This window comes from Ischnura elegans, chromosome 4, assembly GCF_921293095.1.
Source record: "Ischnura elegans chromosome 4, ioIscEleg1.1, whole genome shotgun sequence".
In the NCBI taxonomy this organism is placed as follows: Eukaryota; Metazoa; Arthropoda; class Insecta; order Odonata; family Coenagrionidae; genus Ischnura; species Ischnura elegans.
Window position 1 is genome coordinate 50,660,515 of NC_060249.1, and position 22,409 is coordinate 50,682,923.

The window sequence follows — 22,409 nt, forward strand, 5'->3', positions numbered from 1 at the left end:
TACGTGATTGAATCATACCAAGAAAATGGTGCAAGTCCATTAAATTTCTCAAATTTCAACGCTCTTGCCGGTTTTTAAGCGACCTCGTTACAACACTTTTCAAATCAACAGTTGTAAATATAAGAAAGGAAGAGAATTTAGTCACTCAATGATGGCGAGGTCATATTTTTCATTCCAAAGTTTTATTTTACGGACAACGTTACATTTCAGATGGAGGGAATGTTGGGAGAAATACTACGATTGTCAACGACAAGAAGGGGGGAGTAAGGTAGTAAGGATATCATAGTTTATACTAGGGATGGGTCGAATAGTAGATTTCTCGATTTCGAATATCGAATTCGAATATCAAATCATTGTTCGAATATTCGAATACTAAACTATGAATGCGAGAATGTTTGACTAGGTCGCCTATGCAGCAGGAAACCCAAGATTTTGGCGAGTAATTGTGATTGCCTTTAAAGGATTCAAACAGGAATTTAGCTGATTAATGGAATATTTTAATTTTATGTAAACAGTAGGGTAGTTTCCTTCATTAAAGAAAACGAAAGGCATTGATTGTGATTCGTTACCTACCATTGGTGAATCATAATATACAAATTATTTGGTTCTAGAAATACCGGTCTAGACCAATGGCAATGGTCAATTTTATCCTCATTTGAATAAGGCCAGATTGGCACCCATGTGATGCCACTCCACTTGACATCACAGGGACCTAGTTTCTACACGAGAGGACAGGAGTTTTACATCGTCTGAGGTTACTAATGCATGCATGAGGCACAGAGCTCAGGGAAACATGTCTTAGTAATCACTTATTAAAACTGGCTAAGGTCGGAAAGTTTTCTTCGTTTGATAAGGTAAGGTTTGGTAAGGTATCAGCGATCTGAGCCTCGCCCAAGGTCACCTCACAAGGCGAGAGGGGGAACCAGAAATGCGTCACACGGACTTTTCCCCGTCATTCCCACTAACGCGTCGCGTTTTCGCGCGCTTGAAATTTTTCACTTTTAATTTAATCGCGAAAAATAAATATCGTCCAATAAAAGTCTAAAAGCGTTAAATACGTACTCCAGGAGTATTAATATTTCGATTTAGACGATAAAAAATAATAGGAAAGCACCCTACTTGAGCATTACGCCAAATGCTAAGCCCCCGTCGTATTTCTTCGTCTTTCTTGCATTTATTTTCCTGCGTAAAATGCTTAAATAAAGTCATAAATATGTCGTGTTTGGTCTTATTCTTTCTTAAATTACGCGCATATTACTAATATTTCAATCCGATAAAAGTGTAATAATAAATGCCGAAAGTCATTGTTAGACACCTTCCGGGCTGGTAGATGACTCATGCAGCAGTTGACCTCCAGAAAGGGGGAAATTCGAAGCAGGTTGGTAGAAAAAGGTCAGAGGGTGAGAAAAGGGGGTGGGTGCCAGACACGTTTTTATTTTTCTCGCGTAACTTGATATTTTTTCCGAAGCTAAGGTCTTCGTAATACGATCCCTGCGCGAGGTCGGATCATTTTTTTTTATATCGGAGAAGAGGAAATCGTCAGAGTGGGTGAGGCGAATGCTGAAGGGAGGGGGATAGCAGATCGTGGGAAATGCGCCAATGTCACTATCCCACGGCACTGAGTCACTCCCTGAGGTAGTTTCATCTCCTGGGGAAGATTCAAAATAAGTGCCTGTCGTTATTAGCCACAAAGGACACATGGTAAACACCTCGTCTTATTTTTATCGAAAGATGAATGCGGGAAATTGGTCAGTGGGGGAGAAAGAGTGAAGGTTGAAACGCGATTCTATTATTTTCTGGTAACTTGATATTTTTTCGAGGCTAAAGTCTTCGTAATACGATCCCTGCATGAGCTGGGACCTTTTGTTTGATTTCGGAGAAGAGGAAATCGTCAAATTGGGTGGGGTGAATGCTGAATGGAGGGAATAGCGGATCGTGGGAAATGCGCCTATGTTGCTATCCCACGACACTGAGTTACTCCTGACGGAAGACACCTGGGATTCTCGGATTTTTTCACCATATCAATTTCGGTTCACCATGTCGAACTCTTTTCACCGCTCTAAACCGCGAATTTGATATAGTTCGTCAGCTTGCCTAAAACGGCGCTGCATGCATTAAGCGACTGAGTTCTCATTTTTCTGAGTCAACTACCAATGACGTGCGAGCGAAAGCGTATGACTGCGAAATTCAAAGTATTCGAGGTATTCGAGACGGTACCTTTGGCATAACTATTTGAGATCTCGAATATCAAATACTTTCTGGTATTCGAGGTATTCGAGTATTCGCGGATACTATTCGCACATCTCTATTTTATACACGAGTCCACGTTGAGGGCGAAATGGCTCCTCCATTGCCAATTTGAACGGGGATTTGTTGATTCTATGCATGAAGTTTTCGCGTAAGCACCTCGCTATCTATCCATGAGGGAAGCGGCGTCTGGCTATCTTCCCTCCTGGAAACGCTGAATCGTACGGTATGGGCTTCAACAAAATTCTTAGGAGAGTGAGCGAAGGGCTTCAGTCGGTACCTATCGAGTGACCAAGCAAAAAACAGTTGAGAAGAGGCAAAGGCTGTGACCAGTCATGACAGCAATGACTACGAAGATGAAAGCGACGACATAATAATTCCACCACATAAAAATGAAGTTTACGCAGCCCTCCAAACATTAAGAAATTTTGATCTTGAGAACGATCTGAACTCCCAATTTAGTTCTCATTGATGCAAGTTGGACGCCACGATTGAGAAAAGCGAAAAGAAAAAAATCAAAGTTTTTTATTAAATAATAAAGCTAACATCTTTTCATATACGTCGTAGATTTTCCAGAATAAACAAGTTAAATATAATAAGCATTGGGATCTATTTACCACCGAATTATTTTTCAGGCTACTCATAACGTAGAGGCACTTCCAACTCGAACCATGAACTTCCTTTTACCCCTCTTTCCCGTTCCCCATTCCGAGAGATCTTTCTTTCCGAAACCGTTGTTTACTCTCCCCTACCGCCTTTTGTTGATACTCCTGACATCAAACTTACGCATCCCAAACCCCCCCGCCCCTAGCATTTCCCACCCTCCCTGGTGGCTGAGCTTGGGTGCGTCGTAAAAAACACGGCCTATTGCTAGGCTGACGGCCCCTAACCCACCCCTCTTCCTCCCGCCGTCAACACTACTCATTACCCTGCCCCCACTCCTCGACCAGGCAATACCCATCCCACTCTTACATACCCCAACCACTTTGAACGTTTTGCGGGTGTGGTGAAGGACATGGTTCTATGGTTTATCTCTCCCGCAACAGGGACAAGTTTCCAACTGGAAAGAGGCAGGAGATGTATTTTCCGTCATATGGGAAATGAATGGGAAAATGTTGTAATCCACTTTAATTTATTGGCTACGACTCTCGTTGTGTCAATTGTCTTCATGTTTTTTTGTCTGTCCTAGATCCCGTGATACTTGGGGGATTAGCATCCCTTCCCACTCGGTTCACACAAAGACACGGCTGCCTGCCTCGCTAATCCCGCAATTGACCCTAATCATGTAGCCAAGTTAGAAAGCGCGAGTTTTTTTTCGATTATGAAAAGTGTTACAATTAGTTTAAAATCCTATGAGTACTTAGTGCCATGTTTTTCAAAATTTTTAACCCCCCCCTAATGAAATTCCTGGTTACCCCACTGGCTCTAGCTTATTAATCGAACGTTAATTAAGTTTCTGCCCCATTCATTCAGTCGGTTATTGAATGGGGCAAAAATTTGTAACATGAGGGTGTATACCTGAATATTTATGAAGTGACAGTAAATTGAATACCGAGTATATACGGTCACCACAAGTGTGCGTAGTTAATAATGCGTTGCTTTTCTCTACTTTTAGAGTTCCTGGCTGAACAGACAAAGTTCCATAGATCTATCAGCGGATTTAGAGGAGGGGCGCGGGGGCACGTGCCTCCCCCCCCACCAGGATGCTACAATAACCGAAAAGATTTTTCATACGGTTATTATTACGATCGTTTTGTTTATTACGGAGCCTCGATAATTTCATTTATATTGAAATAACGAGAATATTTCGTACAGTACTTTGAATGTTGTTTTTAATCTAAAATATGAGAAGACCGTTTGCCTGTCAAACCCTTCATCCCCACCCCCCACTAGAAATAAATCCTGCATACGCACTTTCATACATCCACTAAATAAAAGCAATGGATTGTTAATTTGAAACAAGTGATCAACCTTGACGTTGGTTTGACATGGTGTGGCACAGATTCAACAGGGAACATAATTATAACATATGTTCACTTCATAGTACATGATCCATAGCAATAACCTCTCGATTTACCTAATATCTGTTGGTATATACGAATGCAATTTCAATGTTGTTTTCTGTGTTACTAAGTGCATTATTGTTTTTGTTGATTTTCTAAGATAAGAGTTTCAGTGTGTGTTAATTTTAACAAGAGAGAATACATGTTCTTTTAACCTTGAAGTTATAAATTAATTTCCATCCGGCCTGATTATCTATCCGCTACAACAGTATCCTCCAATCGATTAGCCTCTTATCTTTAAAAAATCTTCTTTAAGGATCCTTCATAATCGGAGCAGGCGTGAAAAGCAGCAAGTGTGATAAATGTATTTACACCTTATTGGCGCTTGGACGGAGCGTGCATGTCTGCTAAGGACGTGAATTCGACCACAGTTCATCACAGCGTGATCCAAAAAATAAAACTTTTCTTTTATGTCATTGAAATTTTTGTTGCCGAGACAGACGACAAAGGTTTAAAACCAAAATGATGGCAAACTGGATGCGGATAATAGGGTAGTTTCCTTCATCAAAGAAAACGAAAGGCATTGATTGCGATTCGCTGCCCACCATTTAGTTTCCTTCATCAAAGAAAACGAAAGGCATTGATTGCGATTCGCTGCCCACCATTAGTGTCTTCATAATATACAAATTATTTCGTTTTAGAAATACCGGTTTAGACGAATGGCAATGGTCAATTTTTATCCTCATTTGAAAAGGGCCTGATTGGCGCCAATGCGATGCCACTCCACGTGACGTCACAGGGATCTAGTTTCTATAGGAGAAGATAGTAGTTATAAATCGTCTGAGGTTACCAATGCATGCACGAGGCGCAGAGCTCAGAGAAACATGTCGTAATAATCACCTATTAAAACCGGCTAAGGTCGGAAAGTTTTCCTTGTTTGATAAGGTATTAATAATCCTTATTTAAGCCAAGCGCTACCAGCCAGCAGGGTACTCAGCTACCCGCTAGCAGCCTGCGTCGTATCAGCGCTAAGCCTCGCCTCAAGGTCACCTCACAGGGCGGCAGCGGGTACCAGAAATACGTCGTACGGAGAGATTTCCCGGCATTCATACTTACGCGTCGCGTTTTCGCGCGCTTGAAAATTTTCACTTTTCATTTAATCGTGAAAAATAGCTATCGTCATTTAAAAATCTAAAAGCGTGAAATACGTACTCCAGGAGTAATAATCTTTCGATTTAGGCAATAAAAAATGATAGGAAACCACCCTATTCGGTCATCATATTGTTGCGGTAATGATTTTTTCATCTATTTTATCCCACCGTATCGCAACTAATTCATTTGAATTATATACCATTCGTTTTTTACAATCACAAAAATCAGAGTGTTGGCATGCTTTAAAGTTTTTAACAATTGGTCAGCAATACCCAAAATTTTCGATTGCTTTGGCGGCAACTAAAATAGGTACCTGTATAAATATGGCGATTTTTAACCCCTACGTCTTGGTTATATGGAGCAGAAAGCCCATTATTTATGGACCACAGCCCATTTTCAGGAGTATATGTAAAACATTTTCATGAAATTAAAATGACTCAAGCCTCGCAACTAATTTCTTACACCACATGTTCCCTTATCAATGATTTATCACAATTTCAAGTGAATAAATAAAGATTAAGATTACCACGGAGAGTATCTAAAAATTTGATTTCGCCACCTTCAGACCACAGCTGCATGGAATACTCGTATGAAACGCTGATAACCGCGGCTTTCTATCTTATTCACGATAGTTTATCGGCGGTTTCATGAGAATTCATATAGCCTGGTATTTACCTACTTAGCGTCGCTGATATTTTCATTCTTATCGTCTCGCACCGCGATGAAGATAAAAATGATCCTTCCTCATACGATACCCCTATTTTCTGCAAGCCGGTTTACATTACAAAAAGAAATTGGCAAGAAATTATCCGTAGACCCTCTCCCCCCTTGGTCCAAACTTGGATCCGCCACGGCGAACCCATACACCATCGGCAGCGATCATACATAAAAACTAGCGTGGTTCCTAGCGAAAATAAGCATTGGGTTTGGTCACTTTTGAGTCAATCGGAACATTAGCGTGAAATTTTAGGGAACGCGCACTAACATGGTCATTTGTTTTCACAGGATCAAGCGATTCTCGCATGTGTCAGGATATTTTCATAACTTGTATAATTTATTGTAAAGAAGCCTGTAATTTTGTTCGATGTTTCCATGAATTTCACCGAAATTTTCATTTTTGTGTGCGGATTTAATTTTATTTTACTGCAATGCGGCGTCATGTTTTCCCATTTTTTCGCACGTACTAAGCCCACTTTCAATTATGTTATTTCCGTGTCGGAACACGAAACGTACTATAAATAGTCGACTTTTGACTTGCAATTAGAGTCGGAATCTTCTACCGCTTCTACAATACAAACACGGTCAAAAAGGAATAAAATCTGTATTTAAAAATATTCCATCTCTTCCATTTATCCACATCTACGGCAATGGAAAAATTAAGTTATGTTGAACGATCGAGCCCACTTCAAATGGAATTTAGCGTATTTCTCTTCTCCACGTTCAACAGTTGATGCCGCGAAAGCATGCAAACATAGAGTGTTACATTGGAGCCGCATTCAGGTTAGACGACTCTGGATTTGACGGCGTCGCGACGCGTCGTGCCGTGAACGCGGCGGCCGGCGGAAAGTCTTCTTGTCTGACAGCGGCCTTACAATTAGCACACGAACCCAGCACGCTTCATCGAGCAATAAAGGGTAGTTTCCTTCATCAAAGAAAGCGAAAGGCATTGATTGCGATTCGTTACCCACCATTAGTGTATTCATAATATACAAATTATTTGGTTTTAGAAATACCGGGTAAGACGAATGGAAAGGGTCAATTTTATCCTCATTTGAAAAAGGCCAGATTGGCGCCCATGCGATGCCACTCCACGTGACGTCACAGGGACCTAGTTTCTATACGAGTAGATAGGAGTTTACATCGTCTGAGGTTACCAATGCATGCATGAGGCACAGAGCTCAGGAAAACATGTCTTAATTATCACCTATTAAAAATGGCTGAGGTCGGAAAGTTTTCTTCGTTTGATAAGGTATTAATAATCCTTATTTAAGCCAAGCTTTACCTGCTAGCATGGTACTCTGATACCTGCTAGCATCCTGCGTCGTATCAGCGCTCAAAGCCTCGCCCCAAGGTCACCTCAGTAGCGGCAGCGGGAACCAGAACGACGTCACACGGACTTTTTCCCGGCATTCTTACCTACCCGTCGCGTTTTCGCGCGCTTGAAATTTTTCACTTTTCATTTAACCGCGAAAAATAGATATCGTCATTTAAAAATCTAAAAGCGTGAATTACGTATTCCAGGAGTAATAATCTTTCGATTCAAGCAATAAAAAAATAATAGGAAACTACCCTATTCGATCATGTTTCAAGGCTGAGTCACGTGCAGAAAATGTCCACGCATTTATCTGCGCACGTGTTTTCGAAGCGCAACTATTAATTGGTCCGTGTGCCATGAGAGCACAATGACCTTAAGTCCGTGTTTGGAAGACATTAACCCTGGCAAAAAAATCAGGCCCTTCTTTACTTCCCTGCCATTGTGCTCCCTCTATTTTCCCACTCACAGCCTATTCCTGGGAATAACCGCGACGCAGTAGACAGCTTTATTGGATAGCTTGTTGCAGGAAAATCTTGTGAGTGGGCCTAAGGTGCGTTTACGCTGTTTTCAGGGGTGCCGACTTACAAATAATATTGGGGGGGCCCGATCCGGGGACCTTGCCCCGATAAATTTTATAAGTAGTGAATTTTGAGTTTTTTAAGCATTTTAGAAGAGTCATATGACCAACATTAGATCCCTAATAACTCGAATCTCGATATCTGGACACTCCGGGGAAAATCGACAAGCCTGACACATTTCTTCCTCACATCTATAACGAATTTTTGGGTGGGCTCGGGCCCCCTCAGGCCCCATGGAGTCGGCGCCACTGGCTGTTTTTAACCATGTTATGCAAACAAGTTACACATAACATGTTTTACGAAAAAGTTACAAATCCGTGTAACAAGTTACATGTAACATTGTGTTCCAAAAGGCCGGCCTCGGTGGCGGTGGGGTAATGTACTCGCCTGCCAAACCGTAGGTCGTAGGTTCGAATCCCGCCTGGGTAGGTGATCCCTATCCAGGGCATGGATGTTTGTGTTGTACTTTGTTCATATTGGAAACCTTCGTTGTAAAAGGCCGTTATGTGCTGTTTACAGGGGATGTGATAAATAAATAAATAAATAAAAATTTGTGTTACTGAGGAGGATTCCGCGGTGAGTTGATTGGTGATTGTTTTTCCGGGTTCATTCCGCGTTGACTCATATTTTGCGGAGGACAGTTTCGGGCGCGTTCCAGCTCTCGTCTTCGTGTCCGCAAAGTATGAGTCAACGCGGATTGAACCCGAAAAACAATCACCAAAAATTCGTGTTATTTAATAAGTTTTAGGCTTCCCGCACGAAGTGTGAAAATGTGTAACATGCTACAGAGAGGAGGTTAGGCGCATGGTGGCAGGAGTGCCGACTTATAAAAAATATTGAGGGGGCCCAATCCGGGGGCCTTTCTCGGGAAACTTTATAAAGAGTGGGTTTTAAAGTTTTTTAAAGCATTTTCGATGCCATCTGATAAACATTAGAAACCTGAAAACTCGACTCTCTATAACTGGACACTCCGGGGATTATCGAAAAGCCTAACACATTTTTGCTTCACCCCCCATGACGAATTTGGGGGGGGGGGGGTCGGGCCCCCTCAAGCCCCATGGAGTCGGCGCCACTGCATGGTGGGGATAGTCAGTTGATGGGTGGTCTAGGACTGAATCTGTAACATATTACTTGTGCATTTTTGGATCCGCTGGACTCTTGTTACAAAACAAATGTTACATAAAACAAATGTTACAAGTAACTAGTTATACATAACATGTTTATGCAACATGTTACACAGTGTAAACGCGCGTTAATGTAACAATTTTGTAGACTTAAACACGGCAGCTGGAAGCGCAAGCATTTGGGGGAAGAGGGGGAGGAACAGAAAGGATAGGAGGTGAGGGGGTGCTACTTATTAGCGGACGGATCGTCGGGTATTCGGCGCTACACTTAGCTCCAATGGAGGAAAAGGAGAAGACAGAAGCCAGAGAATGATGAAATCCTCTCCATGATTGCATTTTACTGTTATTTTAATTCAATTTGGCAGTAGCCTGGATCCATAGTATTTCTTTCCGTGTTTTGGCAATTGAATAAGTCTAACTTCGGTTTTTTACTTATATTAAAAACCTGCCCAGGGCAAGCTTTTGTTTGAAATGAAAGACTTCACTGGAAAGGATTTTTCTCTTCAAATAGGTCTAAATTATTACGATGAAATTGAAAACGAAATTGTACTAAATGTTATGAAAAACGCAGTGGCGAAGAACATGCTTTGGGGAGGGGGAGGGGATGGGATGCCCTGGGGTTTCGACCCCCTCCCCCAGGAAAAGAGTCAGGGAAAATTTTTGAAAATTTTCATGACAAGAAATACATTTTATATCATTTTGTCACTAAAAAGTTAGCTTTAAACAGATGCAGTTTAGTTTTTTACGTCAAAACTAGGCAATAGTTTTAAATATTTTTATTTCTCTGAGTCTTTCGGGAGAGATCTATCCCCTCAACGTCCCCCATAATTACGCCACTAGTAAAATGCTGAACAAAGGTATGAGCATTCACAAAATGTGTGCCAAAAATAATAAAATGCTTAGGAATGTGCAAAAATTGTAACTTTGTTACAACACCGCCAGGACTTTCTATAATAAGGAAAGTTAGAAGTCTCATTAGTCCAGGAAATGCGTCAAACTCCTCCTGAATGCTTGGCATGTTACCGTCGAAGAAAACGTTTCAGCCTACAGAGGAAAATATTTAATTTCTTTCGGCAATGAAACGGCTGCTCATTATATTGTTGAGGAGAATATTGTTCGCGAAATACAGATAGACCAGCGAAGACTTGTACGACATTTTTATTCAATTCTGATTGATTTTTTGTTTTATGAAAAATTCAAAATTGTAGACACGCCGGTGACTTCGTGAATGACTCCGCGCACCGTAAAATTAGCCGTTTTATCAAGTTCATGAACTTTGTAACTCAACCTAGGGAAACTTACTACGTCTACAGCATTCGTCATCCACAATAAGTTGCAGACATCGATTTAGAGTACTAAAATGGCTTTTGCAAATTTTTCGAACGAATATTTATTTGATAATTAACGAAAATTGCCTGCCTCGGTGGCGTTGAGGTAAAAACCTCGCCTGCCAAACCGTAGGTCGTGGGTTCGAATCCCACCTGGGTAGGTGGTCCTATCCAGGGAATGGATGTTAATGTTGTATATTGTTTATCCTACGTTGTAAAGGCCCTAAAGTGCTGATTACGGGGAAATTATAAATAAATAAAAAGTTTAAAACATTATCTAGTCCTCCAGTTTAACTCGAAAAAGACTAGTATTAACACTGCATAATTTATTTGTAATTTTTCTATGATCCGTAATCTATAAAAATTAGAGATGTGCGAATAGTATCCGCGAAAACTCGAATACCTCGAATACTAGAAAGTATTCGATATTCGAGATCTCGAATAGTTATGCCAAAGGTACCGTCTCGAATACCTCGAATACTTTGAATTTCGCGTCATACACTGTCGCTCGCACGTCGTTGGTAGTTGGCTCGGAAAAATGGAGAGAACTCTGTTCTTTAAGTGCATGCAGCGCTGTTTTAGGCAAGTTGACGAACTACATCAAATTCGCGGCTTAGAGCAGTGAAAAGATTTCGACGTGGGGAACCGAAATCGATCGGGTGAAAAAATCCGAAAATCCCAGGTGTCCCCCATCAGTAGAACCTCAGTGCCTTGGGCCGTGGGATAGCAACATTGGCGTATTTCCCACGATCCGCTATCCCCCTCCATTCAGCACTAGCCTCCCTCACTCTGACGATTTCCCCTTCTTCGAAAGCAATCAAAAGGTTCCAGCTCGTGCAGGGATAGTATTACGAAGCATTAGCTTCGAAAAAATTATCAAGTTACGCGAGAAAAATAAAATTGGTCTCGCGCCCACCCCCTTTTCTCACCCACTGACCTTTTTCTACCTACCTGCTTCGAATTTCCCCCTTGCAGGAGGTCAACTGCTGCATGAGTCATCTACTAGCCCGAAAGGTGTCTAACAATGACTTTCGGCAATTATTATTACACCTTCATTGGATTGAAATATTAGTAATTTGCGCGTAATTTAAAAAAGAATAAGACCAAACACGACGTATTTCTGACTTTATTTAAGCATTTTACTCAAGAAAATAAATGTCGGAAAGACGAAGAAATACGACGGAGACTTAAGGTAGTTTGAGCGAAAAATCAATCATTATAGAATTCTGAGATTTCTATCTCAATGCAAAGAAAAAGTCTTGCTCTTTCCAATGATATCATAATATACACCCCTTACCGGGCTAAATTCAGAGATATTTGTGAGTAAAGAGAAGCTGATTTACATGGCATAGATGGGAGGCATGCGCTTCGACGGCAGAATTTATTTAAATAGAATTATTTCTCGTACATAGAAATCGACAAAAAACTAACTGAGTGTAGTTAACTTCATTTATGAATTTTTGGTCACATTAAATTCATAGGTCACCGGTAGTATAATTAAAATATTTGAAAAAAACTTTTCGTCGAACAGGCATTTCCTGCAGACGACCGGATGCCGAAAGATTCGGTTTGGCAACGCCGCATAAGATTAAATGTAAGCAAACATGATCGCAGACGACAGCATACCAGAAATAAACATAAATGGAGATAATTGATTGCGTACGAGTTTAGTTTACTGATTTTCCATATTGTCGCAGTAAATTCCATGTACAAAAACTACTTCGTGGTGGACATTTGGAAGTGAATCATGAGATTCGCGATTCCTGATACTATTTGGGTTGCTGTAAACTTCGAGTGAAGAGATTTCTTATGTGTATATAAATATGATTTGGTGGAAGGATGTAACCGATTTGACGCACACTTCAGTTTTCTGCGTATTTAATTGTCAAAGTAAGATTCTCCATCCGCATTAATGAACTTGCCATCTGTGACGAAAGCGAGTGGTTCAAACCATCTTACAGGTATGAGCCGTGCGGGAAACCTATTGAACACCGTGAGCAGGTTGTTATCTTCAGGTAATTTTCATATATTTAAGCCAACGCAGTCCGAACCTTACATGAAAATGAACGGACATAATTATTAGCGAGATACGAATGTAGTCATGCGTTTACACGCAAGTTAAACAACAGCACATTACGTATACGGAAAAATGTTTTTGAATCATCTCCCCCAGGGAAATCAGAATTCATCTTACAATGCATAAAACCTACTAAACTTGTTGCCTTAACCGAAATTGAGGAACCTTTCTAAAAAATTAATGTATAACCAGCCCTCCGAAATGTTAGCATTGCTTGGCATCGACTTTAAATAACTTTCCTTCCACGTAGTGCAAAATTACAAGACTTGCCCCGATGGGAAGTTCTTGCTCCAATAACTGTAGACTTTCACGTCATGAATGCTGAATTCACTACCAACAATTCAATGAATCCAATCTTTAGATAACGCATAACCGACGTATAAATTAATCTACCATTAATAGTATTATGGGGTCTCAAAGGATGTTCATCTTGCAATTTCCTTACAACAATCCCTTAGGAACAAGAACTTCACACCAAATATACTTTTGCTTACATCATTACAAAAATACTAAGTCAAAGCTAAAATATCCACCATGATCATAAAACTATTCTAAATTAAGCTTGCCATTCATCTCTATGCCTATTGTAGTGCCCCCTTACCTTTAGTTAAACTGGATACGATTTCAACGTTCTGCTTTTCATCTCAAGGCCCTATTTTGGAAATGTATGCACTTAGTTACCAATTTTGGGTGCGTAGGAAGGAAGTAGACAGAAAGTGAAATATGACTACACTCTTGGTATACATATTCATTATTATTACATAACAAAAATTACAAAATATTTTTTAGAAAACCACTCTACATACAATGTCACATAAATTTAGCAATATACATTTCATTTTCACAAAGTGTTGGCCAAGAACATAAGATAGGATAGCCAGGGCTCACAAGATACATTAAATTGGCTACTACATACTTTGCTTCTCTCCATGAGATATTTTTCAACAATTTTATTATTCAAGCTAGCATGTGATTAATAATGAAATATGATTTTTCCTGGAGTATAGGTCATTTATACAAAAGTTAGCAGCCAACAACGTTTCGATTTATTTTCTTAAATCATCTTCAGGGCTATGTTAGAAAAATTGTGAAACAGTATAAAATACAGAGAATAAGTCTTATTAGTCTTACTCTCTGTATTTTATACTGTTTCACAATTTTTCTAACATAGCCCTGAAGATGATTTAAGAAAATAAATCGAAATGTTGGCTGCTAACTTTTGTATATATGACCTATACTCCAGGAAAAACCATATTATATATTAAATAAGGTCAAGAAACAGAAAAAAATAATATTTAATAATGAAAGATACTTTGTTTCTTCAACAGGCTAATAAAAATCTTTTTTCTATTTTATTACCGGTTTCAGCTACTACACCATTAGTATTTGATAATGATATTATAGATGAAACTGGTAATAAAATAGAAAAAAATTTAACCTGTGGAAGAAACTAAGTGTCTTTCATTATTAATATGGAGTCCTCCCACCACGTATGTGCTCCAAGTTTCAATCTAGTTTGTGATGACTGTTTCCTCAGAATTCCAGCCTAGTGGGATTTTGTCCATTAATTCAGTTACAAAAATTCTGTTCAGGGTGACACAGTACATTCTGCAGAAATGGGCAGAGGTTAATAAGACAAAGAATAATTTCTTTGTTAGTATTCAGCCCTACCTATGCCATGTGTAGACAGAAGCAAAAAAGGGCCATCCTGGCTGTCAAAAACATTGGAGTGGCAGCTCAAAAGCTATGGAGCCACATACTGCAGCAAAATTAATATCCTGCGATGAAGATTTTTTGAGTGACAGCTCTCACAGGAGGGGACCTCATCGCAGGTACAAACAAAATACTGTGTTGGTATGCTGGAATGGGAAGATTCTCAGCAGTGACCAAACCCCAGCCTCTCCACCGGAAACCCTTCACAATCACTCGCTCAACTCTGAAGGAACCTTTGTAAGGGTTTGGGGGCCTAACTAAGGCTGCTTCTGTTGAGTAAACAAACACACAACCACTCATTGTAATAACAACACACAATCACTCATAGTAATAACAACACACATCACTCACCCACACAATCACTCAAACACACAATCACTCACAAAACTTACTCCGTGGGCTAAACTCCGGGAGAAATGCTCAAAATTGAGCAATAGTAATGTCAGGGTACCATGAATTACCAATGAAATCCTTGCTACCCTTGTAACAATGGAATAGCATAATTTTCTTGCCCATCAAAGTGTGCAAAGACATTGATCAGACCTATGGACAAAATCCCACTAACAATTCAGGAGGAAATATCTAGAGTCAATCTTACCCAAAGGCGTTGATGCATTAACCAGAATAAAAGAGAATCACCCAAAAGAAATACATGGATAGATTGCCCAATGTTATATCAGGCAAACCTTAATACCCATACAGTAAACCTGAAGATACTGGTTTAAACACTGGGGAGACATCTGTCATCACAAACCAGACGATGTGGGGGGAATCTGAAAAAAGTTTTTAAAAATCTCTATTAGACTTTATGTTACAACCATTTCTACCATATACATTTAAATTATGCTACACATTAAGCATAAGATAATGCCAGTCTTACCCTTTTTATTCAAGCTTTCTCAACTCCTCTAGGTGTTCACTAATAGCCTGAATTATTCTCCTTCTGGTCGTAACTCGTGGCTTCCCATTGATACTCTCACCTAAGAGTAATCTAATTCCCTCAGTACCAGATATATTGAATATTTCCACCAGCTTCTCCAAATCAATACCAGCTGTGGCCATTTTGGAAATCATTGAGCTTGAAATAACTCTCCCTAGGGTTTGTAATGTTGCCACCTTCTGCGCCTTCCTTACAGCTTGCAATTTCCTGTTATTCAGTTCCTGTAAAGATAAAGAATTAGTAAGCAGTACTTCATTACTTATCTCAAAATGTCTTATGAGTCCATCTAGTAATTGGCAATCAATCATTGCATTATGGGTTCCACTCTTTATTCGTTGCCATTCCTCCCCTTGCAGGTATACTGATGCAAGCTCTTCAAGTTTTCTGCAACTACCCTGACTAATGAGCTTCAATGAGTCAGTAACCCCATACACACTTTTCAAAAGATCGTCGCTCAGGTCCAACTTCTGCAGCCATGATAAAATGCGAGGAGCATCAAATCGGACAATGTTGTGCCCAACTAACACCACCCTTGACTCAAAACTGGATAAGAAACTGATGAATTTCTCACCAACAACCCTTGGAGGGGTTGTTTCAACTCTCTGGTTGTATAGGAAAAGTTCTCCATTAACAACCCTTAACCCTGTCTTCTCTGCTGCAATTGGATGAAATGTTTTGCTGGGCATCATGTAATAATTAAATTCACATTGCCCACTTTTACATGCAAGCTGCACAATATCTGCAGTGGAGGCAAATCCAGTGGTCTCAATGTCCACAATTACAAATGTCACCTCATTTAGAGGTGGTGGCAATTCTCTTGTCGTCTCCTCTAATAAAGCACAGCCTAGATCAGCTTCCATAGCAGATTGGTAACATATTCCCTCTCTACTTTCATGTGATGATATCTTTTGCTTCTGCAATGATTTCAGAAACAACCTACGTCGCTTCACAGGGACTGTTACTTGCCTCCTTACTTTGGCCTTTATTTTCTCTTCCATTCTGCTGGAATAGGACTTAGTGAGACTACCAGGGGAGAGGTCCAGCTTCCTGTTTATGCCAATAACATGTTTGGGGCCTAAATTCTTCTGGCAGGCAGCAGCAGCCACTCTTATATTCAAGGCAGCAGATGAACCATAGTGGCGGTTCTTAGGAGCCCTTATTGCTACCATTTGGTTGAAAGACTCATTTGCCTGTGAAGAACCACCAGGAGCAATTTTACTAGATTCTGCTGCAAAGCTTTCCAATATCTTTTCTAGGGCTGATTTAAGGGCACGCCCTTCAAGTGGTTTCCCACGGGGCAAACTTTTGTGAGAGTAATTGTCAGTGTCCCCTTTACACCACTCTCCACACCCTTGGTGATCCCCAAAAGCATGATTGGCAATATTAATGATTGCCCTTCTTGTTCCCTCTTCATCTCCCCTGTTTTGGTCCACAGCATATGAGAAACATCTCTTCAAATATGGTATAACATTTCTGCCCAAGAGCTGCCGATGACTTGCAGAAGCTCGATATAGCCAAGAAGAGAAACGCTTCTTAGTATGGTTGATATCAGCCCATTTCTGTACAGAGTGCTGCGACTCCCTTTGTACAGCTGCCAGCGTTGAGGAGTCACCATCTCCTATGAGAGTTGTCACTCGAACACCAGCAGTCAAAAAATCTTCATTGCAGGATATTAATTTTGCTGCAGTATATGGCTCCATAGCTTTGGAGCTGCCACTCCAATTTTTTCGGCAGTCGTGATCGTTCTTGTCATGCCCCTGACTACACATTGCACAGGTAGTGGTACACACGTCAAATGCAAGAACTTTTTTTCCCAGCTGTTGGAGGAGTCAGTTAATGCCTTTAAGTAATCAAGAAAGTTTTTGATCCGCTAAAAGCATTGAAAGTCTTGAATGAATAAGTATTACATAGAACAATAGTTGAGACACTGAGCATGAGCATTAGAGGAAACTAACCTAGGTTTCCAGTTGAAAGTACCCAATGTTCCATACCAGTAAATTGGCTGTGCTGATTACTTTGACCTCTTTAACGAACAATGACTAAGGAATAATAAGCAGGAAGAAATTAGTTTGTCTTTAATTGCTGAAATGCTTAAGACATGGATACTATAATTGAAAATGTATGTTATATAGACTTCTAACCAAATCACCTGATAGCATATCACCATGATCAATCAAGCAGTGGCACTTGTAAGTTATGCCAGAATGTGCATGAATGCATTTTATTTAAAATTAAAGATTTACCACGATTTCATTAACCATGGTTCCTTTGTATTCAGCAGGTATGTATTTCTTTATTTATTACCCTGAGGCCTGACCCTGCATTGTTCAAAGGTTAATAACTTTATAATGGTTCAGTTCAGATCTTAGAAAGTGATCATTTTTCATCATAAGGATACTGCTTTCACACACATAACTTTTAGGAAAATCAGTGATGGTCACCTGACATGATTTTTGCACTATCTGCCTGATTTGAGATGAAAAGCCCCTCCAGTCAACAGCCACTTATTCAACTATGGCCTCATCCTTAGTAACCGATAACAAGTAATACCGAAGGACAGTGATAATAATAATGTGAAGCAAAGGTAAAATTACACTTGAACATAGTAATCATAAAAGAAGCCACTGAAGTTCCTCAATTGTAGTTCATATATTGGACGTGACCACTACTGGTAATGTTCTTGGAAGGTAATGTACATTGAAATAAAAATCACACCGCCGAAATATTCCCAAGTACTATGACAGAACCAAATGAGACCACAAGAGGCACATTTTTGAAAAATGAACATTCTATTTTGGTTTCGCTGGACTAAAAACACTAATATGAACAGCATAATCATAAATAAACTGATACGATGAAACTTACGGTGTTGAGGTCAAAGTGAGAAGCTTCTCCTCCTCCACAGCCTTCTGGCACGACTCTCGCGCCGTCTCTTCAACCGCAGGCCCCACAGATCGCTCGTACCTTTTCCAAGTGGAATTAGCGACAGGCGGAATATTTAGGGTTGCCAAAACCCTATTCATTTGCTCGTGCCCAACACCTGACACGACGCAAGCTGAAAATGGAACAAAAATATATTTTCAGCTAATCAACTTCTTCTATTCCCAAATATGAATTAAGGTATTTACTCGAGCACTTACCTATGGCGGCCTTACAATTCACTGCGTACTGAGCGTACGAGGACTTTGCACAATGCACTGCCGTAGATGTAGCAACTTTTTTCAATTGCTCACAAAAAGAGCAGCGCACCGTCCAAATGGAAGCTAATCCACGCCGCAACTCGCCTTCAATATTTGCAAAGGAAAGAGGTTTTAGGCAGGAATCGCAGTTCATCTGCTTAGCCAACAGATTTACGTCCACGATTCGCCGACCCTCCAACGTGAAACGTGGATTCGCTTCAATTTTGGGCGACGATTCCCTCTTCACCTTCGCCCGGGAAGAAGCTTTCTGCCTCTTCTCAAACTCCTTCTTCCGCACAAACCTTCCGTCTTTACTCCTGGATGGCTTCATCGTAAAAGCAGAGAAGGCTGAAATACTTGCGTATCTCACTAAAAAATTAGAGAAATACTCGACTCTCAAAAATATTTCAACACCGAAATCTCTGCACCCTTCCTACGATTCAAGCTACTTCCAGCTAGTCACGTGTTTTTCTGAATTCCCGGGTTCCCAGGCTAGTTGAAAGTGTCACTGGTGTCACCAACCTAAGAAATTTCACGTTGTTGCCAAGTCGAGCGTCTCTTGGGCATATGTAATTTCTTTCGATAAAATGCTTCGAAATTGTTTTCTAATATGAGTAATCATTACATCTTTATGTTTTAACATTTAAAATTCCAGTAATCCGTACCCCAAGTCGGAGTTAAGGCAAAACTATACTAGGAAAACTTAGTAAGATATTACTAAATTTACCGTTGGTACCTTTGAAAATAAGTCAAGATTAAGTTTAAATTACGTAAAGTTCGTTCATAACTGAGAAAAATAAGTAACGCAAACGAATATTTTCCGCATAAAATATTGTGAAATTGTGTCAAACGCCTTAATAACTGTTTATAATTGTAAATTTTATTAAAATTTAATCGCTTTTTTGACTTCGGAACTATCTCGCTCAAACCACCTTAAGGCTCCCGGGTACATCGGCCACTTTCGAGTTGTGGATCTTTCCCCCCACCCCTCAAAAACTCGGCCTAGTGGCTAGCGAGCCTAGCCGACTAGCAAGTGACCTTGGTCTCGAGGCAGGGAACATAGGGGGGCAGTGCTTAGGGAAGGGAGGGGAGGCGATGTGGAGGGGATGGGGTTTAGATGACTGAAATTTTGGGAACCTTCTCGCTCGGGTTTGCGACTGTTGAACAGCCGAGTGTCACCGTGCTCAGCCTCTGCGCCGCATGGAAGTAGACGAATCTCAAGGCAACACGGTGGTCTTCGAGATTGGGAAATGGATATTATTTACGGAAGTGTAGAGCACAGAGATCCTTGTCCATCTAATTTTTTTCTTAAATCCACGTGGAGTACAAAAGAAAAATATACAATGCGTTTATATATTATTTCGTATATTTCGTGGAGTATTCTGTTTCCCCTGGATTTCAAAGAAACTTTTGATCTTCGCTTCAGATAAATATTTCCTTATCGGATTTCACAGTAATCATCAAGTGTAGAATCTCGGGAGGAAATTTCTTCTTCCTGAAGGCTGCAACTGGACGTTAGGGATGACGAAGGCGCATGCTATGGTATTTTAGGCACTTATAAAAATTTCATAAATATAATCCGTACAAAAATGTGTCCAAATTTATATATAATTACTAAAGTAACCTACCGATTAAGGTAGGTTTGTAATGAGTATTTACTAAACATTCTGGCTGTACTTCCTCCTATCATGGATTTCCTCTTCAATTCACTATGAAATTCCTTTCCATCAAATCTCTTATTTCCTTTCTATCTCTCACTTACCCAACATTCTTTCCTGTAACACAGTTTTCTCGCCTCCCTTGCTATGTCCTACACTTCGTCGTTCTTCTTCGTCTCCGTCCGCTTCACTTTCTCCGTTCTTGTCCATTTACTTTTATCTTGTGTCTCAATCGTAGCTCGTGAATCTTTACGAACCGCATAAATAATAAATTGACCAATTTATTTTTATTTATCCGTGGAATTATCATTAAAAGCACATTTCAAATAAATTAGGATGAAGTAGGAATCCCATTTAGGTCTTGCCTGTAGGATACCTCAAGACAAATGACAATACGAATTGAAAAAATTAGTAAGCTGAGATCAGATACGAAACATAATAAATGCTCGAAAAAATAGCAATTTTTGTTAAATCTCAGCCTGCCGTGCAAAAAAAAAATATATTGAGCATTAAACGCACTATCAACAAATTAATTTATTTGGATTTTCTACAATAAGTTACCACTTATTTAATCTTTAAAAAATATGTTAAACTATTTGATCCTCTTATAATTTCTGACCATCAAGAAAACAATTTCGTCTTACATAGATAAATGAGCGTTTGAACGGAAAAATTACGCGTCGGCAAAATATAAATTTTTGTAGATTTAAATTTAATGCATTGGTTTCAGCTTCTTCTTTAGGTTTATATCCTCGTATGGGGTAGAAAATTTTGAATACTTAGAAAAGGTAATGATGACGTAAAGGGAGAACTGTAAATCTACAAATATAGGGAAGGACGGTTCAAATTATATTTTATAGCAATCAATCTATTGCTTTTTGGAGAATCAGCACCCATTTGCTCGAACTTTAATACCCCTCCCCAGAAGGTTATCAAGTAGTTTAATTATGATTGTACTAACACATTATTAATTGTTTTAATAAATTTTGGGTAACATCATAGAGTAAGTATATATTCTTACTCTATGGTAACATTTACTTCGGAGGGAGTAAAGCGTTGCGTGGATAATTTTATATTTCCTGGAAATTTGGTTAACTTAATTATGACTTTAGTCTTCTTGTGAGTAATCCTCATGCCATATTCATCGCATTTCTTGAGTAATGCATCCACTATACTCTTCAGCCCTCTCGCTGACTGGCTAATCAACGCCTGATCGTCCGTGAACCTTACTGATTTTACATCATTCCTCCCACTTTTACCAAGGGGGCGACATACCCATAAGGATAATGCGTATAGGTTTTGATACATCAGTGCCATCTATGCCAGTGGTCCAATGCTGCCGCGAAGTTTGAATGCACATCTCGGCGCGTGTTTCAATTTTTTTTACGCGTCACGATAGAGCGTGCTATTCAGGCCTAATAATGTTACTGCAATTGCGAGAAACTTAAAAGCAGTGAATGTAGGAAAATCTTCCTGAAGAACTTCCCCAGGTTACTAAAGCAGTAACCATAATACAAGATTAATGTACAAAGTCAACTGGCGATCTGGTGGTTGGTAAGAATAATGATCTCGGAAACTTACTTCAGTGGACATTAGTATTTATTGATACAATAACTGGCAAAAGAAATACAACAATAACAATTTCAATATGACATACTAGAGATGAAATCTGAGGAAGTTAACCATTCTACAAGCACATGAGATGCACAAGCAACAAATATCAATGACAACATGAGATGAGCAGCCTTTGCGTAATAGGAGAAAGATTCCATTACTTAAGTAAACACTCCAAAGACAAAGAGGGTGACCCAATTTTCCTTGGGGTAGATGTATCTTGCAATAGCTCTGGTACAGGGAAAATAATGCTAATCCTGAAACCATAGACCATAACAATACTTCACTAGAAATAAGCATGCAAGTTTGGATATCATTTCATGGAAGATAATTATTTAATTATGAAAGGAGGACATTATTTCGTAGGAAGTTGTTCATGATGAGTACCCATTAAGATATACAACATATCTTGGCAGAGGAGTCTTAAAATGAAAGGTTCTTGTAAGTTAATATCCATCACTTATACGAAAGAAAGTATTCCAAAAGTAGAAAACGAGAAAAGTGAAGAATATTTTATACCAATGTAGTAGAAATTAAGTTCTTACTTCAAAATGAAAGAGATTAAAGTTTTAAGAAATGTAAACATCTTAGAACACTTAATGAATAATGCTCAATTAATGACAATTAAACAGTTGAAAGGACAGAGTTGAAATAGCAAATTACATACATAACCAACAAAATGATTAGCATTAAACAAACGAAAGCATAGCACTAGCGATAAATGAGTAGTTTGAACACTAGAAAAACTGCAAGTACAATGA

General features: G+C 39.6%; 2 protein-coding genes across 4 annotated transcripts in view; both read right to left on the reverse strand.

Moving 5' to 3' along the window:
• Positions 1–22,409, reverse strand: part of LOC124158129 (NFX1-type zinc finger-containing protein 1-like) — an 87,285-nt gene that overhangs the window by 56,814 nt on the left and 8,062 nt on the right. The gene's annotated exons all lie outside the window — the stretch shown is intronic.
• On the reverse strand, positions 14,350–19,174 carry LOC124157428. 3 transcript variants are annotated; one of them, XR_006864594.1, is made up of 4 exons: positions 18,338–19,173; positions 18,063–18,252; positions 15,138–15,418; positions 14,350–15,030 (listed from the first exon to the last, which is right to left on the reverse strand). XR_006864594.1 is itself a non-coding variant. In XM_046532128.1 (3 exons), exons 1-3 carry the CDS (start codon positions 18,705–18,707, stop codon positions 17,209–17,211), a joined length of 588 nt encoding a protein of 195 aa, XP_046388084.1. In that variant the 5' UTR covers positions 18,708–19,174; the 3' UTR covers positions 15,510–17,208. The 3 variants fall into 3 exon arrangements, 2 of the variants coding, with proteins under 2 accessions (XP_046388083.1, XP_046388084.1); XM_046532128.1 differs by lacking the exons at positions 14,350–15,030; positions 15,138–15,418 and adding an exon at positions 15,510–17,236 and having other exon boundaries at positions 18,338–19,174; XM_046532127.1 differs by lacking the exons at positions 18,063–18,252; positions 18,338–19,173 and having other exon boundaries at positions 15,138–17,236.

Excerpts from the sequence above, each read along its gene's own strand:
- LOC124157428 (XM_046532127.1), bottom strand. The coding sequence starts at position 16,966 with ATGTGTAGTCAGGGGCATGACAAGAACGATCACGACTGCCGAAAAAAT.